The following is a 16,023-nucleotide window of genomic DNA, read 5'->3' as shown; positions in this document are numbered from 1 at the left end:
TAACAAATTACAACAACAAACATGCAATATACAAATTACTTACCAATCCATCTGACATAAGGAGTTATAAACCAACAAGCTCTATATCGGTTATGGAAGGAGTGAAATCGATCATAAATATAATAGGGACCAAAACTAAAAAGGAAAAATATAAAACATCAGTTACAGTGCAATAAAATATGTAATTTTTTATGAAACAAAGTTAAATATTTCTTTTTCTGTCTTGAAGTTAGTTTGCTCAATCATCTTCAGCTGCTTTCATTAGATAGGAGTTTGGTGGTAGTGGCTGGTTTGGGCTTTGGCAGGGTAGGGCAGTGGCCAGTGAAAAAGAAGAAATGCTTGCTGATAATTGTAGTTCTCAGTAAGTTTGCAACTCAAATACTGCCTGGAATTGAATTTCCTTCAGCAAACTACCTTACAAGCCTTTCAGACACAGGCTAATTGAGGTAGCTTAAGGCCCTCATTCACTGAAATTCCATCAGCAGCAGACAGAGGAATCGCCATCAAGGGAGATTTCCCGACAAACTCTACTGGATTTACCAGTGGCCTACAGGAAGGAGGCATTCCTTTTTAATGGGCACTCAGCCTGAAAGAGACCCAGCATATGACCACCCCATTGCCCAGGCTTCTGATTTCCCTGGTGTAGCTCTCAACTTGCTCACACTCACCTATATCTGAGATTCCATGGCAATCATTACAGCAGATCCCACTGCATTATTAACTGTGGCCAAGATTCTGTGGCATGACTAGTACTGGAAGACATTTATATTAAATGGGAGAATTGACACTGCCCAGTAAGGCGTACAATTACCTCAATAACATTTGCCCTCCTGGAGAAAATCAACACTGTGCGCCTACTGGTTGGGAAGATCTCAAACTCCCACTTCAAACCCTGATCACTGAAGAAGTCCGTGACCATATGGATCAGGATCAAGATAACTGACAAGATGTAACATTCCAGCCATTGCCCATCTCCAATAAGAGAATCTAAATACCTCTGAGTGAAAGGCAAGATATTGCCAGATAGGCTGAAGCAGTCATAGGGGTACACCATGTTATTGAAGGGAGTTAACAGTCTTCGAAAAAGGAGAGGAATTAGGGTTGAAAAGTCAGTTTAAGACAGACAGGGATTGAGAAGTTAAAATATTCAAGACAGAATATTGTGGGCAAAGAGGGGGTGGAAACCATGACCTTAAGACGACAGTACTCCCACTACCTCAGAGATTTGAACAGAGCATTGTCAGAAAGTTGGTCACAAATCTGAGAGGTAATAACACGTACAATATTTAAATAAGGAAAGGTAGTTTGAGAGAAAGGGCTATGAGAGGAACAAGAGTTTAAATGCATTTATTTTTGTGGCATTGTGTAGCAGCAGTGGTAGTTTCAAAATGAATGGGAACTCTACTAAGAAAAAGGAACCATTACAACATCAGGAAGTATTGAAACCAGAATGGAAAGTGGGTCTTGTGGATGAAATAAATTTAGAGGGCATGGTTACTCAGTGGTTAGCACTGTTGCCTCAGAGTGCCAGGGACCGGCATTTGATTGTAATCACGGGCAACTCTTGTGCAGTTTGCACATTCTTGCTGTCTCTGCAAGAGAGTGTCCACCGGGTAGTCTGGTTTCCACTCACAGTCTAAAGGTGAGCAGGTTTGATAAATTGGCCATGCTAAATTGTGCATAGTGTCCAGGGACGTGCAGGCTGGGAGGATAAGCCACAGGAAACGCAGGTCTACAGGGAAACGGAAGGGCAGTGGGCATGAATGGGATGCTCTTCAGAGGGTCAGTGCAGACTTGCTGGATCAAATGGCCTCTCTCTGCTCTACAGGGATTTTATGATTCTATGGGAATTAATGGACCGCAGGTTGATTTAACACAGTCAGGCGAGAGTGATGAAACAAAAAACAAAACAGTTGGACTGACAATTTCTATCTTAGTCAGCAGCAAAATGGTTACCAATGTTTAGTTTGGTATGTTCAAATAATTTTCCATCTTGGTGCAGATTCTTCTGTTCTAGAGTAGAATTTTGGCATCAGGACTTGAAGTGAGAGTTGCTTTCACTTGCAGGCTGTAGGGTGTTTTTCATTAGATTATGTAATGGTCAGCTAATGCAATAGGCACACATGAGGAGCATGGCGTGATGTGTCAGAGGTAGACATCAAATTGACAAGGTCATTGTTATTTTACAGCATAGAAGATCTAGGAGCCATATTGAAAAAGCATTTCCCGGAAAACGGGGACCCTGACTGGATATCTGTTCTGATGGCCTTGCAATTTAGTGATGTATCAATACCTCATTATCCTCCGGATCCTGTTCTTCCCGGAAAGACAGCAACAGACTTTCCTATCTGACCAAGGCACCCTGAACATAGGTGACAGCTCATGTCAGCAGCCCTGGATCAAGTGCAGGAAGAGGATGACCAATTTACGGCTAATTGTAAGCACAAGTGATACTTAGCTCACCCTAAAAGCTGGCACTCAAAGGCAGAACAGAATGTAAATGTGGGATTGCAGAGTGACATCACACAGGAGTTAGTAAAGCAAGCCTCAGCTGAAAATGGACTGAGTGAGAGAGCTACTTCATGCCTACTGCAGGACAGTCTTTGTCTAGAATATTTACTAGTTTAGCATGCCATAGATCAGAAAACTGAGAAGTAGGTCATTCGGCCCACTGAGGATAATCCACCATCGAATGAGGTCACGATTGATCTGATAATCTTAAATCTTCACTTTGCTGCTTTTTCCTTATAACCCTTAATTCTGATTTAAGTTAAAAATCTGTCTAGCCCAACCTTGAATATATTTAATGACTCATCCTCAACAGCTATCTGTGCTAAAGAATTCTACAGATCCACTACCCTCAAGAGAATTAGCGACTCCTTATTCAGAGATTACACCCTATGGCCCAACCTCTTCGACATGGGATAACAACCTTTCCATATTTACCCTTTCAAGCCCCCAAAGAATTTTGTATGTTTCAATAGACAGTTTCTCATTCCTCTAAATTCCAATGAGTACAAACCCAATCTATTCAGCCCCTCCTATAAGAAATTCCCTCTTATACACAGGATCAACCTAATTAACCTTCACTGGATTGCCTCCAAATGTCAGTATATCTTTCCTTAGATAGGGAGATCAACTCTGTCCACAGTACCTCAGCTGTTGTCTGACCAGTATCTTGTCCAGTTTTAGAAAGACGTCCTTACTTTTATACTCCATTCCCTTTTAAATAAAGGCTAATATTTCAGTTACCTTCTTTGTTCACTCTCAACTTTGTGATTTATGCACACAAGGACTCCCAAATTCCTGAGCTGTACCTTTCTGCACTTCCTCCATTTAAATAATAATCAGCTCCTCTTTTCTTTTTCTGCCAAAATGCATAACCTCACATTTTCCAACATTTTATTCTATCTACCAAGTGCCGATTGTGTCATCTGCAACTTGGTTACGTACCATTTGGGATAACACCTACTGCTCTGGTTTGTCATCAGAAGGGAGATAAAATTAGAGAAAAAGGTCCCTTATCTTAGATGACCCACTCTAGCTAAGGCTGCGTTGGGGGGGGGGGGGGGGGGGTGGGGGGGGACCATGGCCGACAGTGCATCGATGGAGACATCAATGTCTTTGCAAAGATCAAAGACATTGACTGATGCACACGTAGGATTAACGCATTCAATTTTGGGCAAGAGAAGAGAATTGTGCTTAATCCTGAGCTAATGCAAATACTAATTCTAAATGCCCTCCAGGCAGTTAGCAGAACCAAGAAAAAGCGACAGAAAGACTAACTCCCAGCTCTACTTCCCACCTCTGAGGATGATTATGCCAATCAGTACTTACCTGCCCCCTCCACCAGCACAGACACATTCACCTCAGTGGGTTCACATTCTACATTAGATTCTGCTCACTACCTGGTGAGCACATCACAGTCAGGTACCCATGACTAACAAACAAGGTAATAACGGAGATGTCTGATAATGAGAAAGGGCTACTGAGCTCCTGCTGAGCATACAGATGTCCAAACTCAGGATTTAGCCATAAGAAACCTAATAGAGATGCAGAACCAGATAGAGGAAAATCATGCAAAGGTGCTAGCAGTTATGTGCAGACTTGACTGAAAAGTGGAGTCATCCACCCACAGAGTTAAAACATTGCTGTAGCATGTGAATACTTGTCTTCATCCATGAAAATGACTGCAACTGTCATGAAGGGTCTGGTCCAGCACAGTACTCAGTGATTGCCAGGTAAATATTTAAACCTACATTCCATTGTGCAAAGAAGGGTGTTGGTGTCATTTTGTAACCAAAAGGGTGTTTTACCTGATGCAGCAATATTTACGTTATTTACTATAGAGAAGAAACTAAAAATAGATATTGTATTGAAGAATCCAACAGATTTTATTGCAACCATTTGTTTCAAAGATTACATGCCTTGGGTATAATAGTGTCTGAGCTAATATTAAGTGTAGGTTACAACAGAGGAGAATGCTTCCAGTACAGCACTGTGTTTCAAGTTGTCATCTGAAGTAGGATGGAGTATGAAATCATTGTACCATCAAGTCACGTGTTATGATACAGTGAAGATACCATGAGCATAATACTTGAGGTGTACTGACCACAAACTATAATGCCACTAAGTGAAACAATAGCTTGTTGAGGGGCTCAGGATGTTCCTTCTCTTCAATGAATTGGGATGGTACAGTCATCCACAGACTGAGGTGAGAAGTACCAGCGAAGCACCCTGGGGAAATTCGATCTATACTGTCTCTCCACTCCACTTCACTTTTTGTCTTTTGTTGTTACAAATTACAATAGTGGCGGGATGGAATTAAGGATACAGTAAGCAATGAAAAAAAACGTAGCTTAACATTGCCCTATACAATAATGCTAACTAAGATGGGTTAGGCACACTTTAACCTCATCAAAGTTATAATGCTTCATGTGTGATCAGACTAAATTCACAAATCACATCCATATATTTACTTCCATCAACGATGAGGAATGAAAACTGTCCAATTTTCTTTATCCTAATTATTTTTATTTAGATCATCATGGATTGATGAACAGATCTTGAAATGATCTACTGGGGGTTGAACTGACCCCGAAAGTGAAAGTGGACTCTATGGTAAAATACTATTCTAGGCCATTAAATAATGGAATAAATGATGCATTTCTACAATTAAACTGCCAGTGCTAGATTGCAGTCATGCTGCAGTATCAATGCAAAATAAACAAACAATTTGTATTTAGATTGAATACCCACAAAAATATAATAGTTTACAGAATAGTGACAGTTTCCATTGAATGTTTGGAAAAGTCTGTGCCACAGAAACATATATTCTTCAATGTCAATCACATTGTGAATGTAGATGAAGTGATTAGAAATTATATTAACAAATTGAAAATTAAAAAAAATTATACGCAGTACTTACAATGGACTGTTCATCATATTGAAATTGATGGCCTTGACCCACCACTTTAGCAACGAAGGAAAGTGCTGTAGAGAGGAAAAGTCAATTTCTAATTTTCACGCATTAACATCTTGCAATTTTAGTTCTCTCTGCCAAATAGAACTGCTCACACTCAGGTATTCTTTCCTCTTACAGGAAGTCAAATGTATGAGTCAGAGTGTGGTCATCTGTTGTATCTAAATTGGATATTTTTGTGCTCATGGGGAAGCTTCTCTGTTTATGTGTTGGCTCAGAATCTTAACTTTTATTCCTAATCTGATCTGATGACCTCAAGTGCAACTTGCCCTCATCAGCAGATGGCCATTTTTCCAGGCCAGTTATGCAAAGCAATTAGGCAACAATTTTTATTTTTAGATTGGAAAGATTAATTGTGGAAATCTCAATCCTCGTGTACTTATTGACTTGAGCATTATGAATTGCTTTCTCCTGGGTGCTTTAAAAAGAGTGCGTGTTAGAAAGTGTAGTATTATTGGCAGACATATTCTACATCAGAATGCCAAGGACTGTTAATAGCAACAATATTAGGTGCTTAGATAAAAATTTACATTATCTTGAAGACTCACCATTGCACATCTGATATTCACAAATACAAAACCTTGGATACCCTTTTAACATCAGTACAAGTTGTTCTGTTATAATGTGCCTTTCATCAACATGAATTCGCTGTAACACGCTTGATGAATTGGGGATGCTGTTTCTACAATGCAAACTTTTAAAATGAGTGTTGGCTGTAATGTGATTACAGAGCCAACACCTTAAGCTCTCTTTCTAAAACGTGATTCTTCTATAATATGGTGTTACACAAGAACTGATAATATTTTATTAATTTGTGTTAAATAGATTTTTTTAGTTATTAAAATTTTAAATCTATTAAAATGTTAAGAAAATTCCTGCATACGTATATCATTTGCATATACTTGTAAGAATATATTCAAATATACAATTTGTATTTCAATATATCTCAAAGTGGAAGTGAAAGTTACTACCTTATTCCTGTCTGGTGAGAGATTCTGGATGATAGTTTAACTCTTGGCTTCATGGCTCTGGGGAGCAAGTTGTGATCAGATTTCCCAAAAAGAAAATTATCACTTATGAAAATATATCTTGACAATATAATTTGCTGACTTTGTGCTCATAATGCAAAGCCTATTTGCTGGCAATGCACACTGGGTAAGATGCTCTACACTCATCACATACTTCACTCAAATTTCCCATTACATTGCATACGTGCACAGTGATGCAGCAGTGTGCAAGGTAATGTGCAGGAATCGTCACATGTGGCAGCACATTTTATTTAGAAAGATGGCGTTAAAAATACTTGTTGCACACAAGAACTAAATTAATAAATGAAACATTACACACACCCTGGCAGCATTACCAAGTCATTAAAATTATCCCTTGAGACATCTGATGTAGCCTCAGTACACACTGAAGAAATACTTTTGGTCATTAGTAATGCGAATATACAGACAAAAACCTTGATAAAGAAGGTAAAACTCACCTTTAGTAGATGGGTCTTAATCATTTTTATTGCAGGTCTGGATGTTATGGAAGCCAATTTGCTCTCATTCCTTGAACAATATAGATCAGCTTCTTGGTAAGTTAACCTGGTGTTGTTCACAAACCAATATTCGTTACCATCAATAACAACCGTGGGCCCATGAATACTCTCTCCGTCTGAAGAAAAAGTGCACAGGAAAGTGTTGACAGTTAAGAACCTGAAACAATATCAGGTGGCTCTCAAATGTTAAGAGTTGAGTTTTGGGGGATCCAAGATGGCGGCGACCCAGCAAGACTGAGTCCACAGTGCTCTACCCAAAACTTGGGAAAAGTGGGCTATCCACCCCCACCACACTCACTAAACCATTTATAATAATTGTTAACCTTAAATAGTTACCTATTAGTACATTTAAATCGTCTAATACTAGCTGGAAAATGAGTAAAGGGAAGGGAACAGGCGGCTCTAAGAAAGCAGGGACCCCTCCCCCACCCTCTCCCTCTTCAGCTGCAACAAAGGTGTCTTCAGCTACTTCAGGAGATTTACCAATGAAGATGAGCTTTGAGGAGATGTTTGCCAGGTGGGAGGCGAAGATTGATGCTTTTATCGATGAGTCTCGGCAGAGCAGAGAAGCACTATCAGCCGAGCTGCAGAAGCAGGGCAGAGACATTCAGGAATTGGAGTGCCGAGTCAGAGAGGTGGAGTCGAAGGCCGCAGCCTCAGAGACTGGGATAAAATCAACAGCCGACCACATCCGTTTTCTCGAGAATCGAGTCCAGAACCTAGAAAACCACATTGATGACCTCGAAAATCGATGTCGTAGAAAAAATATTCGGTTGTTGGGCCTTCCCGAGCAGGAAGAGGGAGGCCAGCTGACAGCATTCTTAGAGCATTGGCTGCCACAACTTTTAAATCTGCAGGCTGGATCAGGCCAGGTAAGGGTAGAATGGGCCTACCGGGTCACAGTACGTGGGCCCGGCTCAACCCAGCGCCCACGCCCGGTCCTGTTCCAGCTGCAGAGCTATAGGGAGAGGCAGATGCTCCTGGAAGCCTCAAGAAATCTGGGAAAAGATCCCCAAGCTATGACCCACAAAGGATCCAGGATCATGCTGTTCCAGGACTTCTCCCCAGCTTTGGTCCGAAAGAGGAAGGCATTTGATGAGGCGAAGAAGCGTTTAAGGGACTTAAATATCCAGTACTCCTTACGATATCCAGCGACGCTACGCCTTAGCCACGAAGGATCCATATATAACTTCGGATCACCGGAGAAGGCTAAGGAATTCTTGGACTCTCTTAAATAAGCTGTAAGAGATTGTGGACGCTGGTCTGCCTTTCCCATTATTTTGGTTTACATCCCTTCATCTTTTCTTATCTTTCCCCCTATGTGTGTATGTATATATATATGTTGGGGCGTTTGGTTAATGTTGATGGGGGGAGGTGGTTACCTTATTCGATTTTACTTCTGTTTTTAGGAGCGGGGTTGTTTTTCTTTCCCCTGTTATTTTGTGGTATTATATTTAAGTATTACGTGTTGAGATTGTAATCTTATAGTTATATATGGTATTAATATTCCCAAATATATTTAGATGTGGGTGTGGGTGGGGGTGGGGTGTTCACTGTTAACTCTAGCTTTATATTATATTTGAATTCTCCTCATTTTATTGAGGAACACCTGGGTCAAGGGTGGGGCACTGGTTGGAAGAGGGTAAGATGGACTGTAGGAGAGGAAGTGACGCTCCCTGGGAACAAGGGAGAAAATCTCCAATTCGGAATGTTTTATATTTTTTATATTTAGAAAGAGTTTTTTGTTATATTGTTTTGAGTGTATCAGAGAATCTTTACTTTTGTAAATCTTGTATGCTCCATGCTCGGGATGTTCTAGATAGGGTTTCCCCTCCCGAGGGGTCTCGGATCTGTCCAGATGATTATGGCTGAACAGTCGGTTAAGTGGTGCACCTGGAATGTCAGGGGGAGTAATTCGCCAGTTAAAAGGAAGAAAATATTATCAAATCTTAAGAAGGAGAGAGTTGATATAGCTCTCCTACAGGAGACACACCTGTCGGATAAAGAACACTTAAAATTACGACAGGGCGGATTTGATCAGGCCTTTTTTTCCTCTTTTAATTCAAAAAGCAGGGGAGTCGTTATCCTTGTCCGGAAGAACTTCCCTTTGAAAATTCTAAATCAGATAAAAGACGAATCTGGACGATATATTTTGATTAAAGCCCTCATAAATGGAGAGGAATATGGGATCTTAAATGTATACTGCCCCCCGGCACACCCCTTTAAATTCATAACGGAAGCTTTTTCAAAACTGATGGCCTTTGGTGCCCGTCATACAATTATAGGGGGAGACTTTAATTGTATTATGGATCCGGAAATAGACAGGATTCCCAAGAGTGCCGCTGGAGTATCTCCCAGATCTAGACAACTGGCGGACCTGAATAAAGAATTAGGATTGGTAGATGTATGGAGATGTCTCCATCCACAGGGTAGAGATTTTTCTTTCTACTCTAATCCACATAAATGTCACACAAGAATTGATATGTTTTTTGCCCCATCGATTTTTCTAAACTCTATAGCAACCTGTAAAATAGGTACGATAGCAATCTCTGACCATGCCGCTGTATACATGGAAACTAAGGTAAAGAACAATGGAACATCTGCTCGGCATTGGCGTATGGACCCCTTCCTGATAAAAGATAGCAAATTTTTAAAGTACTTCTCCCAAGAACTTAAAACTTTTTTAGAAATTAATACTGGTACGGCTAGCAATCCGTCAATGATGTGGGAGACCATCAAAGCTTATGCACGAGGTTTGATCATTTCCTATTCAGCGACCCAGAGGAAAATGAAGGGAGAGCAACAGCGTCTGCTCGAAGCTCGCCTAAAAGCAGCCGAAACAGCATACGCTGATAGACCTTCTATCACAAAATTGCAGAGGATTACAGCTCTTAGGACAGCTTTAAACACCGCGCTTACTCAAACGGCTAAAAGGGAAATATTATTTGCGAAACAAAGATTATATGAATATGGTGACAAACCGGGTAGATACTTAGCATTTCTTGCAAAGAAAAAGAAAGCCCCTCAAACTATTCCGACCATCAAGGAAAGTACAGGTACCCTGACTCATGATCATAAAAAGATCAATGCGACCTTTAAAGAATTTTATTCTGAACTATATAGATCGCAGGATTGTGAAGATAGGATTAGGAGGATGCAGTCATTTTTTAAAAATTTGACCTTCCCGGGCCTGACTCCGGAACAGGTGTCGGCCCTAAATACCCCTTTAACAGTCCAAGAAATACTTGAGGCAATTAGGCAACTTCAGAGCGGAAAAGCACCGGGCCCGGATGGTTTTCAAGCTGAATTCTATAAAGAATTTACAGGAATATTGGTTGACCCACTTATGGATATGTATAATTTTGCGCATAGTCAGGTCTGTCTCCCGCCCACGCTGAAAGAAGCAAATATTTCTCTTATCCTCAAAAAAGGAAAAGACCCAGAAGATTGTGCATCTTACAGACCAATATCCTTACTAAATGTAGACTTTAAAATTCTCTCAAAAATGTTAGCACTAAGACTAGAAAGGGTACTGCCATATATTATAAAGGAGGACCAGACGGGATTTATTAAGGGCCGCAGATCATCCAATAATATCAGAAGGGTCTTGAATATGATCCAAGCCTGTCATCAGGGAAAGATACCAGGAGTAGTAATTTCATTGGATGCGGAAAAGGCATTTGATAGGGTTGAATGGTCATATTTATTTTACACATTGGAAAGGTTTGGCGTTGGACAGGTGTTTACCAAATGGGTTTCAACATTGTATAATGACCCCAAAGCAGCTGTTATTACTAATGGGTTAAGATCGGATGGCTTCAGTGTGGGTAGGGGCTGCCGTCAAGGATGTCCTCTCTCACCATTGTTGTTTACACTGATAATTGAACCATTAGCAGAAGCCATCCGGACTGATCCTAATATAATGGCCCCGAGGATTGGTACAGGTAAACACAAAATTACCCTCTATGCAGATGACGTTCTCTTATTCCTCAGTAATCCTTTAATGTCAGTGCCTCGTCTAATTCAAGTTATTAATACATTTAGTGCATTCTCAGGTTATAAAATTAATTTTTCAAAATCGGAAGCCATGCCAATGGGTGGTCTGGCTATGATACCCCACTTAATGGACGGATCCCCTTTTCCCTTCCGTTGGTCCCTGGAGGGCTTCTTATATTTAGGTATTTTTATCACGCCAGTATTTGATCAGCTGTATAGGGCTAATTTTGTACAATTAATGGAAAGGATAAGGCAGGACCTCCAGCGATGGAGAGACCTTCCGATTTCCTGGCTAGGGAGAATAGCATTAATTAAAATGAATGTTCTGCCCCGTCTCTTATATCCTATGAGAATGCTCCCGCTGATGCTGCCAAGGCTAGCCCTATGTAAATTATATGGCTGGTTGGGCTCCTTTATTTGGAACCATAGACGGCCCCTTATTAAGCTGAAGAAGCTACAGCTTCCACAGGCAAGGGGAGGACTGGACTTCCCAGACTTTAGGAAATATCAGTTAAGCTCCCTACTAAGTTACATAGCTGATTGGGTTTCATCTGATCCACAATCAATTTGGCTGGATATCGAAGCCTCCCAAGTAAAATACCCACTTATTAACCTTTTATTTTCAGATAAGAGGAAAATCATTACAGACCACTGTAAAAATCCCATAATATTAAACACAATTAAGGCCTGGAATATAATGCGGCAAAATGAGGGTAACTCACATAAAACATCCCCCCATGCACCAATAGTAGGCGCATGGGGATTCCAACCGGGGATTACAGATGCCACCTTTAAACTCTGGAGATCCAGGGGCATCTTATGCTTAGGGGACCTATTTAAAGATGGGATCCTGATGTCCTTTGAGCAGCTGCGTCTGAAATTCGGAATACCTAATGGGGATCTCTTTCGATACTTCCAAGTTCGAGATTATATACAAAGGAAGACTACATTAATAGATAGTCTTTATAAATCAGACAGAGAACGTAATGTCTTACGACCAGCGGGGGCATCCTCCGTTAGTACTATATACCATTTGCTACATGATGGAGTCTCAGGAGACATGGATGACCTGCTTAAAACATGGGAGCAGGACTTGGGGCTAGAAATCTCTGAGGATATGTGGAATGACATTTGGGAAAATGCTAGAAGAATTGCTATCTGTAACAGAACTCAGGCTATCCAACTAAAGATACTTCATAGGGCCCATATAGCTCCGGCTCGACTGGCAAAATTTAAGGCAGGAGCATCTCCAATGTGTCCTAAATGCAAAATAGAGGTGGGTACTCTTGCACATTGTCTGTGGACTTGTCAGAAAATCCGCAGATACTGGACTAAAGTGGCAAATACCCTGACAGAAATTTTAGGAACGGAAATTAGGGTGGACCCTGTATCTCTCCTTTTGGGCTTTTCGAACCTCTCATCTCTGGATATGCATGGGAAGAGACTATTTTCTATTCTCTCTTTCTGTGCAAGGAAAAATATTTTGGTGAACTGGGTGGCTGAGGGCCCCCCTGGACTTTCAAATTGGCACAGATTAATTATGGAATATATCCCCCTTGACTTCCTCACAAATATGGTGCACCGAAAGACTGAATTATTTTATAAAATATGGCAGCCCTTTTTGAATTATATAAATGCAGATATTTCGGCTATCCTAACAAGGGGTTTTATTTAGTGAAGATTTCAGACCGGGCTGCTCCGGGGCCCCTTGGGAGAGGAATCCTGCGCGAATACGGGTTTTATTATATTTGATGTTTATACATTCCGAGCATGTAAGAGACTTAGGTATACACTCTGGTTAGTTATAGGTTAGATTAGTAGAAAGTTGAGTTTTTTTTTCTTTCTTTTTTCGTTTCTTTTCTTGTTTTCTTTCTTTCTCTTTTCTTTGTTAAATTATGACTATTGTATATATGATTTAATTGTACATCAATGTTTGTATTTGAGAGTTTTGTTTATTTTTGTAAATTTGCAAAAATGTTAAATTTCAATAAAAATATCTACAAAAAAAAGAGTTGAGTTTTTCTCTTTGATGGATACAAATACATTTTACGTGAGATCACACTTAAAGTTGTATTATTTTTACGTCGAGTTTCATTTAAGTTTATTCTGCCATTCCTAACTATTAGTTAGGATAAACATGTAAATAAATTGGGAATTACTTCTGGATTTTGTCTCATTGCCATGCAGAAGTATGGTACCTTTGGTAGAGTAGGCTATGATTGGAAATCCAAACTAAGTTGGTATAAGGAAATAAACAGTGCTCATGGTTGAATAATTGACAATATACTTGTTTGAAACATTACAATTAAATGCCAAAGAGAGACATCAAGCTAGATTGTGTCTAATCTGGCCACACATCAGAGTCATTTCTAGAAAGCTGTACAATTCAAACCAGGACCATTTTTGTGTGAGAAATGACTTACCAGGAATGTACCAGGGAGGTCTCCTCAATTTAATCCCTGCCAAAACAAAAAAGTCTAAATGAATAACTTACAAGCCAATTATTATTATTTTTAAGTTATCCATTAAATAAAATGTAACCAAAATTTACATGGATCCTCTCCTACTCTCTTGTAACCTCAACAACATTATTAGAGAAACAGCGTAAATGCTAGAAGTGGCTAATAACTTTAGTTTTAAGTGTTGCTGAAATATATATCAACATATCTCATCTTGCAGTCAACAGGATAAATTGCAAGAATACCAATTTGAGAGGAAAACCAACATTGATACTGAAGAGGAGAATGCTGATTGGTCAGCAAGTGGACTAATTGGTAGAGATGTTTTGCTAGGGAGAATGCACCAATTAATAATGTTAACTGCTAGACTGTGTCTAACTTTTAAAGCAGGCAGGTTAACTGATTTGACATGGCTATGAATGACATCTGTGAATGGCTACCACTAGCTTTGAGTTGACAAAGACACTATTATAGAATCCTTAGTGTTGGGCCTAATGGCCTGTTTACACAAGTCCACACTGACTCTCTGAAGAGTATTCCACCCAGACCCATTCACCTACGACTTTACATTTCCCCTGAATAATGCACCTAACCTACATAACCTTGAACACTATGGGCTATTTAGCATGGCCAGTTCACCCAACCTGCAAATCTTTAGATTATGGGAGGAAACCAGAGCACCCAAAGGAAACCCACATAGACTCGGGGAGAATGTGCAAACTCCACACAAACAGATGCCAGAGGCTGGAAACGAACCTGGGTCCCTGGCACTGAGACATCGGTGCCAATCACTGAGCTACCATGCTGCCCACATGTAGCATCCAGTACACCACTGCATCAATCTGTGAGCCTGACTGATAATCCTAAAGTGGTCATCAGCATAATTCTTCATACATGTAGGATTACCCAATAAATTTTATCCAATTGCAGAATTACATCTAATGTTGGACACTGTTTTGTAAGTATGGTCAATACCTTACTGTTGTGAACAGCTAAAAAGGACATGGTGTTTGATATGATCCACTGGGCTTTAGGACAAACTTTACCTCATAGCAACACTGAAGTTCACACACTACTCTCCTCATTTTTGCGATAGGCAGAACATCTTGTTGGTTTGACGGCAAACACTAACTGGGTTATGTGAAACTGTTAGATTCAGTTGTAGCTAAAACCTTTGAGACACGTTATTCTTCCTGGATAATCTGAGACAGACTGTGTACTTTTCCAGACCTTTGAGTCTTCAATGAGTTCACACATTATACAGTGACAAATAATCTGATTAGGGTATCCAGATTTGATGTGCCCTACTTCAACATCACGTTTATGTGGTGAACACAAGCTTCAGCTCTTTGAGTTTGCCAATAAAGTCAACCTTATACTGCATGGAACAGTGGGAATTCCACATTTATACTGCCCAATGGTCATAAGTGTGATAGACAGTAGTAGAGAACCTCATGGCTGATTTCTCACCTTGGATATTAAGGAAATAATACAGCTAATTTGATTGTTCTACTTTAAAAATTAATTTGAGCAGAGGATGAAGTCTACACAGACACACATGGACCTTCTTACATGGTGTTAGAGATTCAAATATAGCAAATGTACCATGCACATATTGGAAATATGCAAGGGATATATCTGAACCCATTGGACCTGCTGCTTAGCATAACCAGAAAACATTACTCGGGAGCTGTGTAAATAAAATGTTTGCTGCTTTTCTACAAGAGCAACAAATCGCTGGGGAAATATATACAAATAGATTGGCCCTCATGGCTCGCAAATTTTGCATATGCATAGTTGTGCAAGACACACAAACATGCTGTCCCTTTACACCTGATCTTATCCATGACTGGTTCTGCAGAATATGGACTGGCCAAATGCTTGTGTGAATTGCTCCAATCATTTCTGAGCAAGTTTTCCACTTGCATGGTGAAAGATTTCTTCACACTTGCACAGATAGCAATACAGTATTCAGGTGCCTGCCTGGCACTTAATACAGTCACCAACATACCATTCAAGGAAGCCAGCCATCTGTGCTGTAGCACACTTCAGTGGTCTAGATGCACCACCATTGTATGAATCAGTATTCATGAAACTTAAAAATTCAGCAACTCATGCAGTTCATTTCACTTTCAATGACAGCATATATGCTCAAATTGATGGTGTTACCATGGGATTCCCACTTGACTCAGGGTTTATTAGTATCTTTGTTGGATTCTCAGAAATGTGTATTTAATTGAATTGCATCTAATTTTTTAGTCCTTGCATATTGTAAATATGTTGATAATTCATTTGTTCTATTTTAAATTTGCAGATGTATGCAAGATTCTTATACATGCCTTGATGTGTAGCATTTAATGTTCAAGTTCACATCTGGTGTGGAACATTAAATGAGCTCTTTTTCCTTGCTATCCTAGTTGAGAAATGGGCCAGAGGTTCTTTACTACTGTTAACCACAACCTATGGTCACTGTTCAGTATACCTTGTTAGGATGCCTATAGCTCCATGCTACGAAGGTGACCTGATCAACAACCTTGCAA

The 16,023-nt window shown here is 40.0% G+C and overlaps 1 protein-coding gene across 2 annotated transcripts in view; it reads right to left on the bottom strand.

The window, feature by feature from the left end:
* The window catches only part of ly75 (lymphocyte antigen 75), a 140,167-nt gene that overhangs the window by 55,652 nt on the left and 68,492 nt on the right, over positions 1-16,023 (bottom strand). For both annotated transcript variants that reach the window (XM_060827202.1, XM_060827203.1), the window contains exons 17-20: positions 13,448-13,483; positions 6,969-7,144; positions 5,429-5,493; positions 44-135 (exon numbers count right to left, since the gene is read on the bottom strand). In XM_060827202.1, the coding sequence (XP_060683185.1) occupies positions 44-135; positions 5,429-5,493; positions 6,969-7,144; positions 13,448-13,483 (369 nt within the window). The remainder of the gene's footprint in view (positions 1-43; positions 136-5,428; positions 5,494-6,968; positions 7,145-13,447; positions 13,484-16,023) is intronic.

Source organism: Hemiscyllium ocellatum, chromosome 7, assembly GCF_020745735.1.
Source record: "Hemiscyllium ocellatum isolate sHemOce1 chromosome 7, sHemOce1.pat.X.cur, whole genome shotgun sequence".
NCBI lineage: Eukaryota > Metazoa > Chordata > Chondrichthyes > Orectolobiformes > Hemiscylliidae > Hemiscyllium > Hemiscyllium ocellatum.
This window is presented reverse-complemented; position numbering and strand designations above follow the sequence as displayed.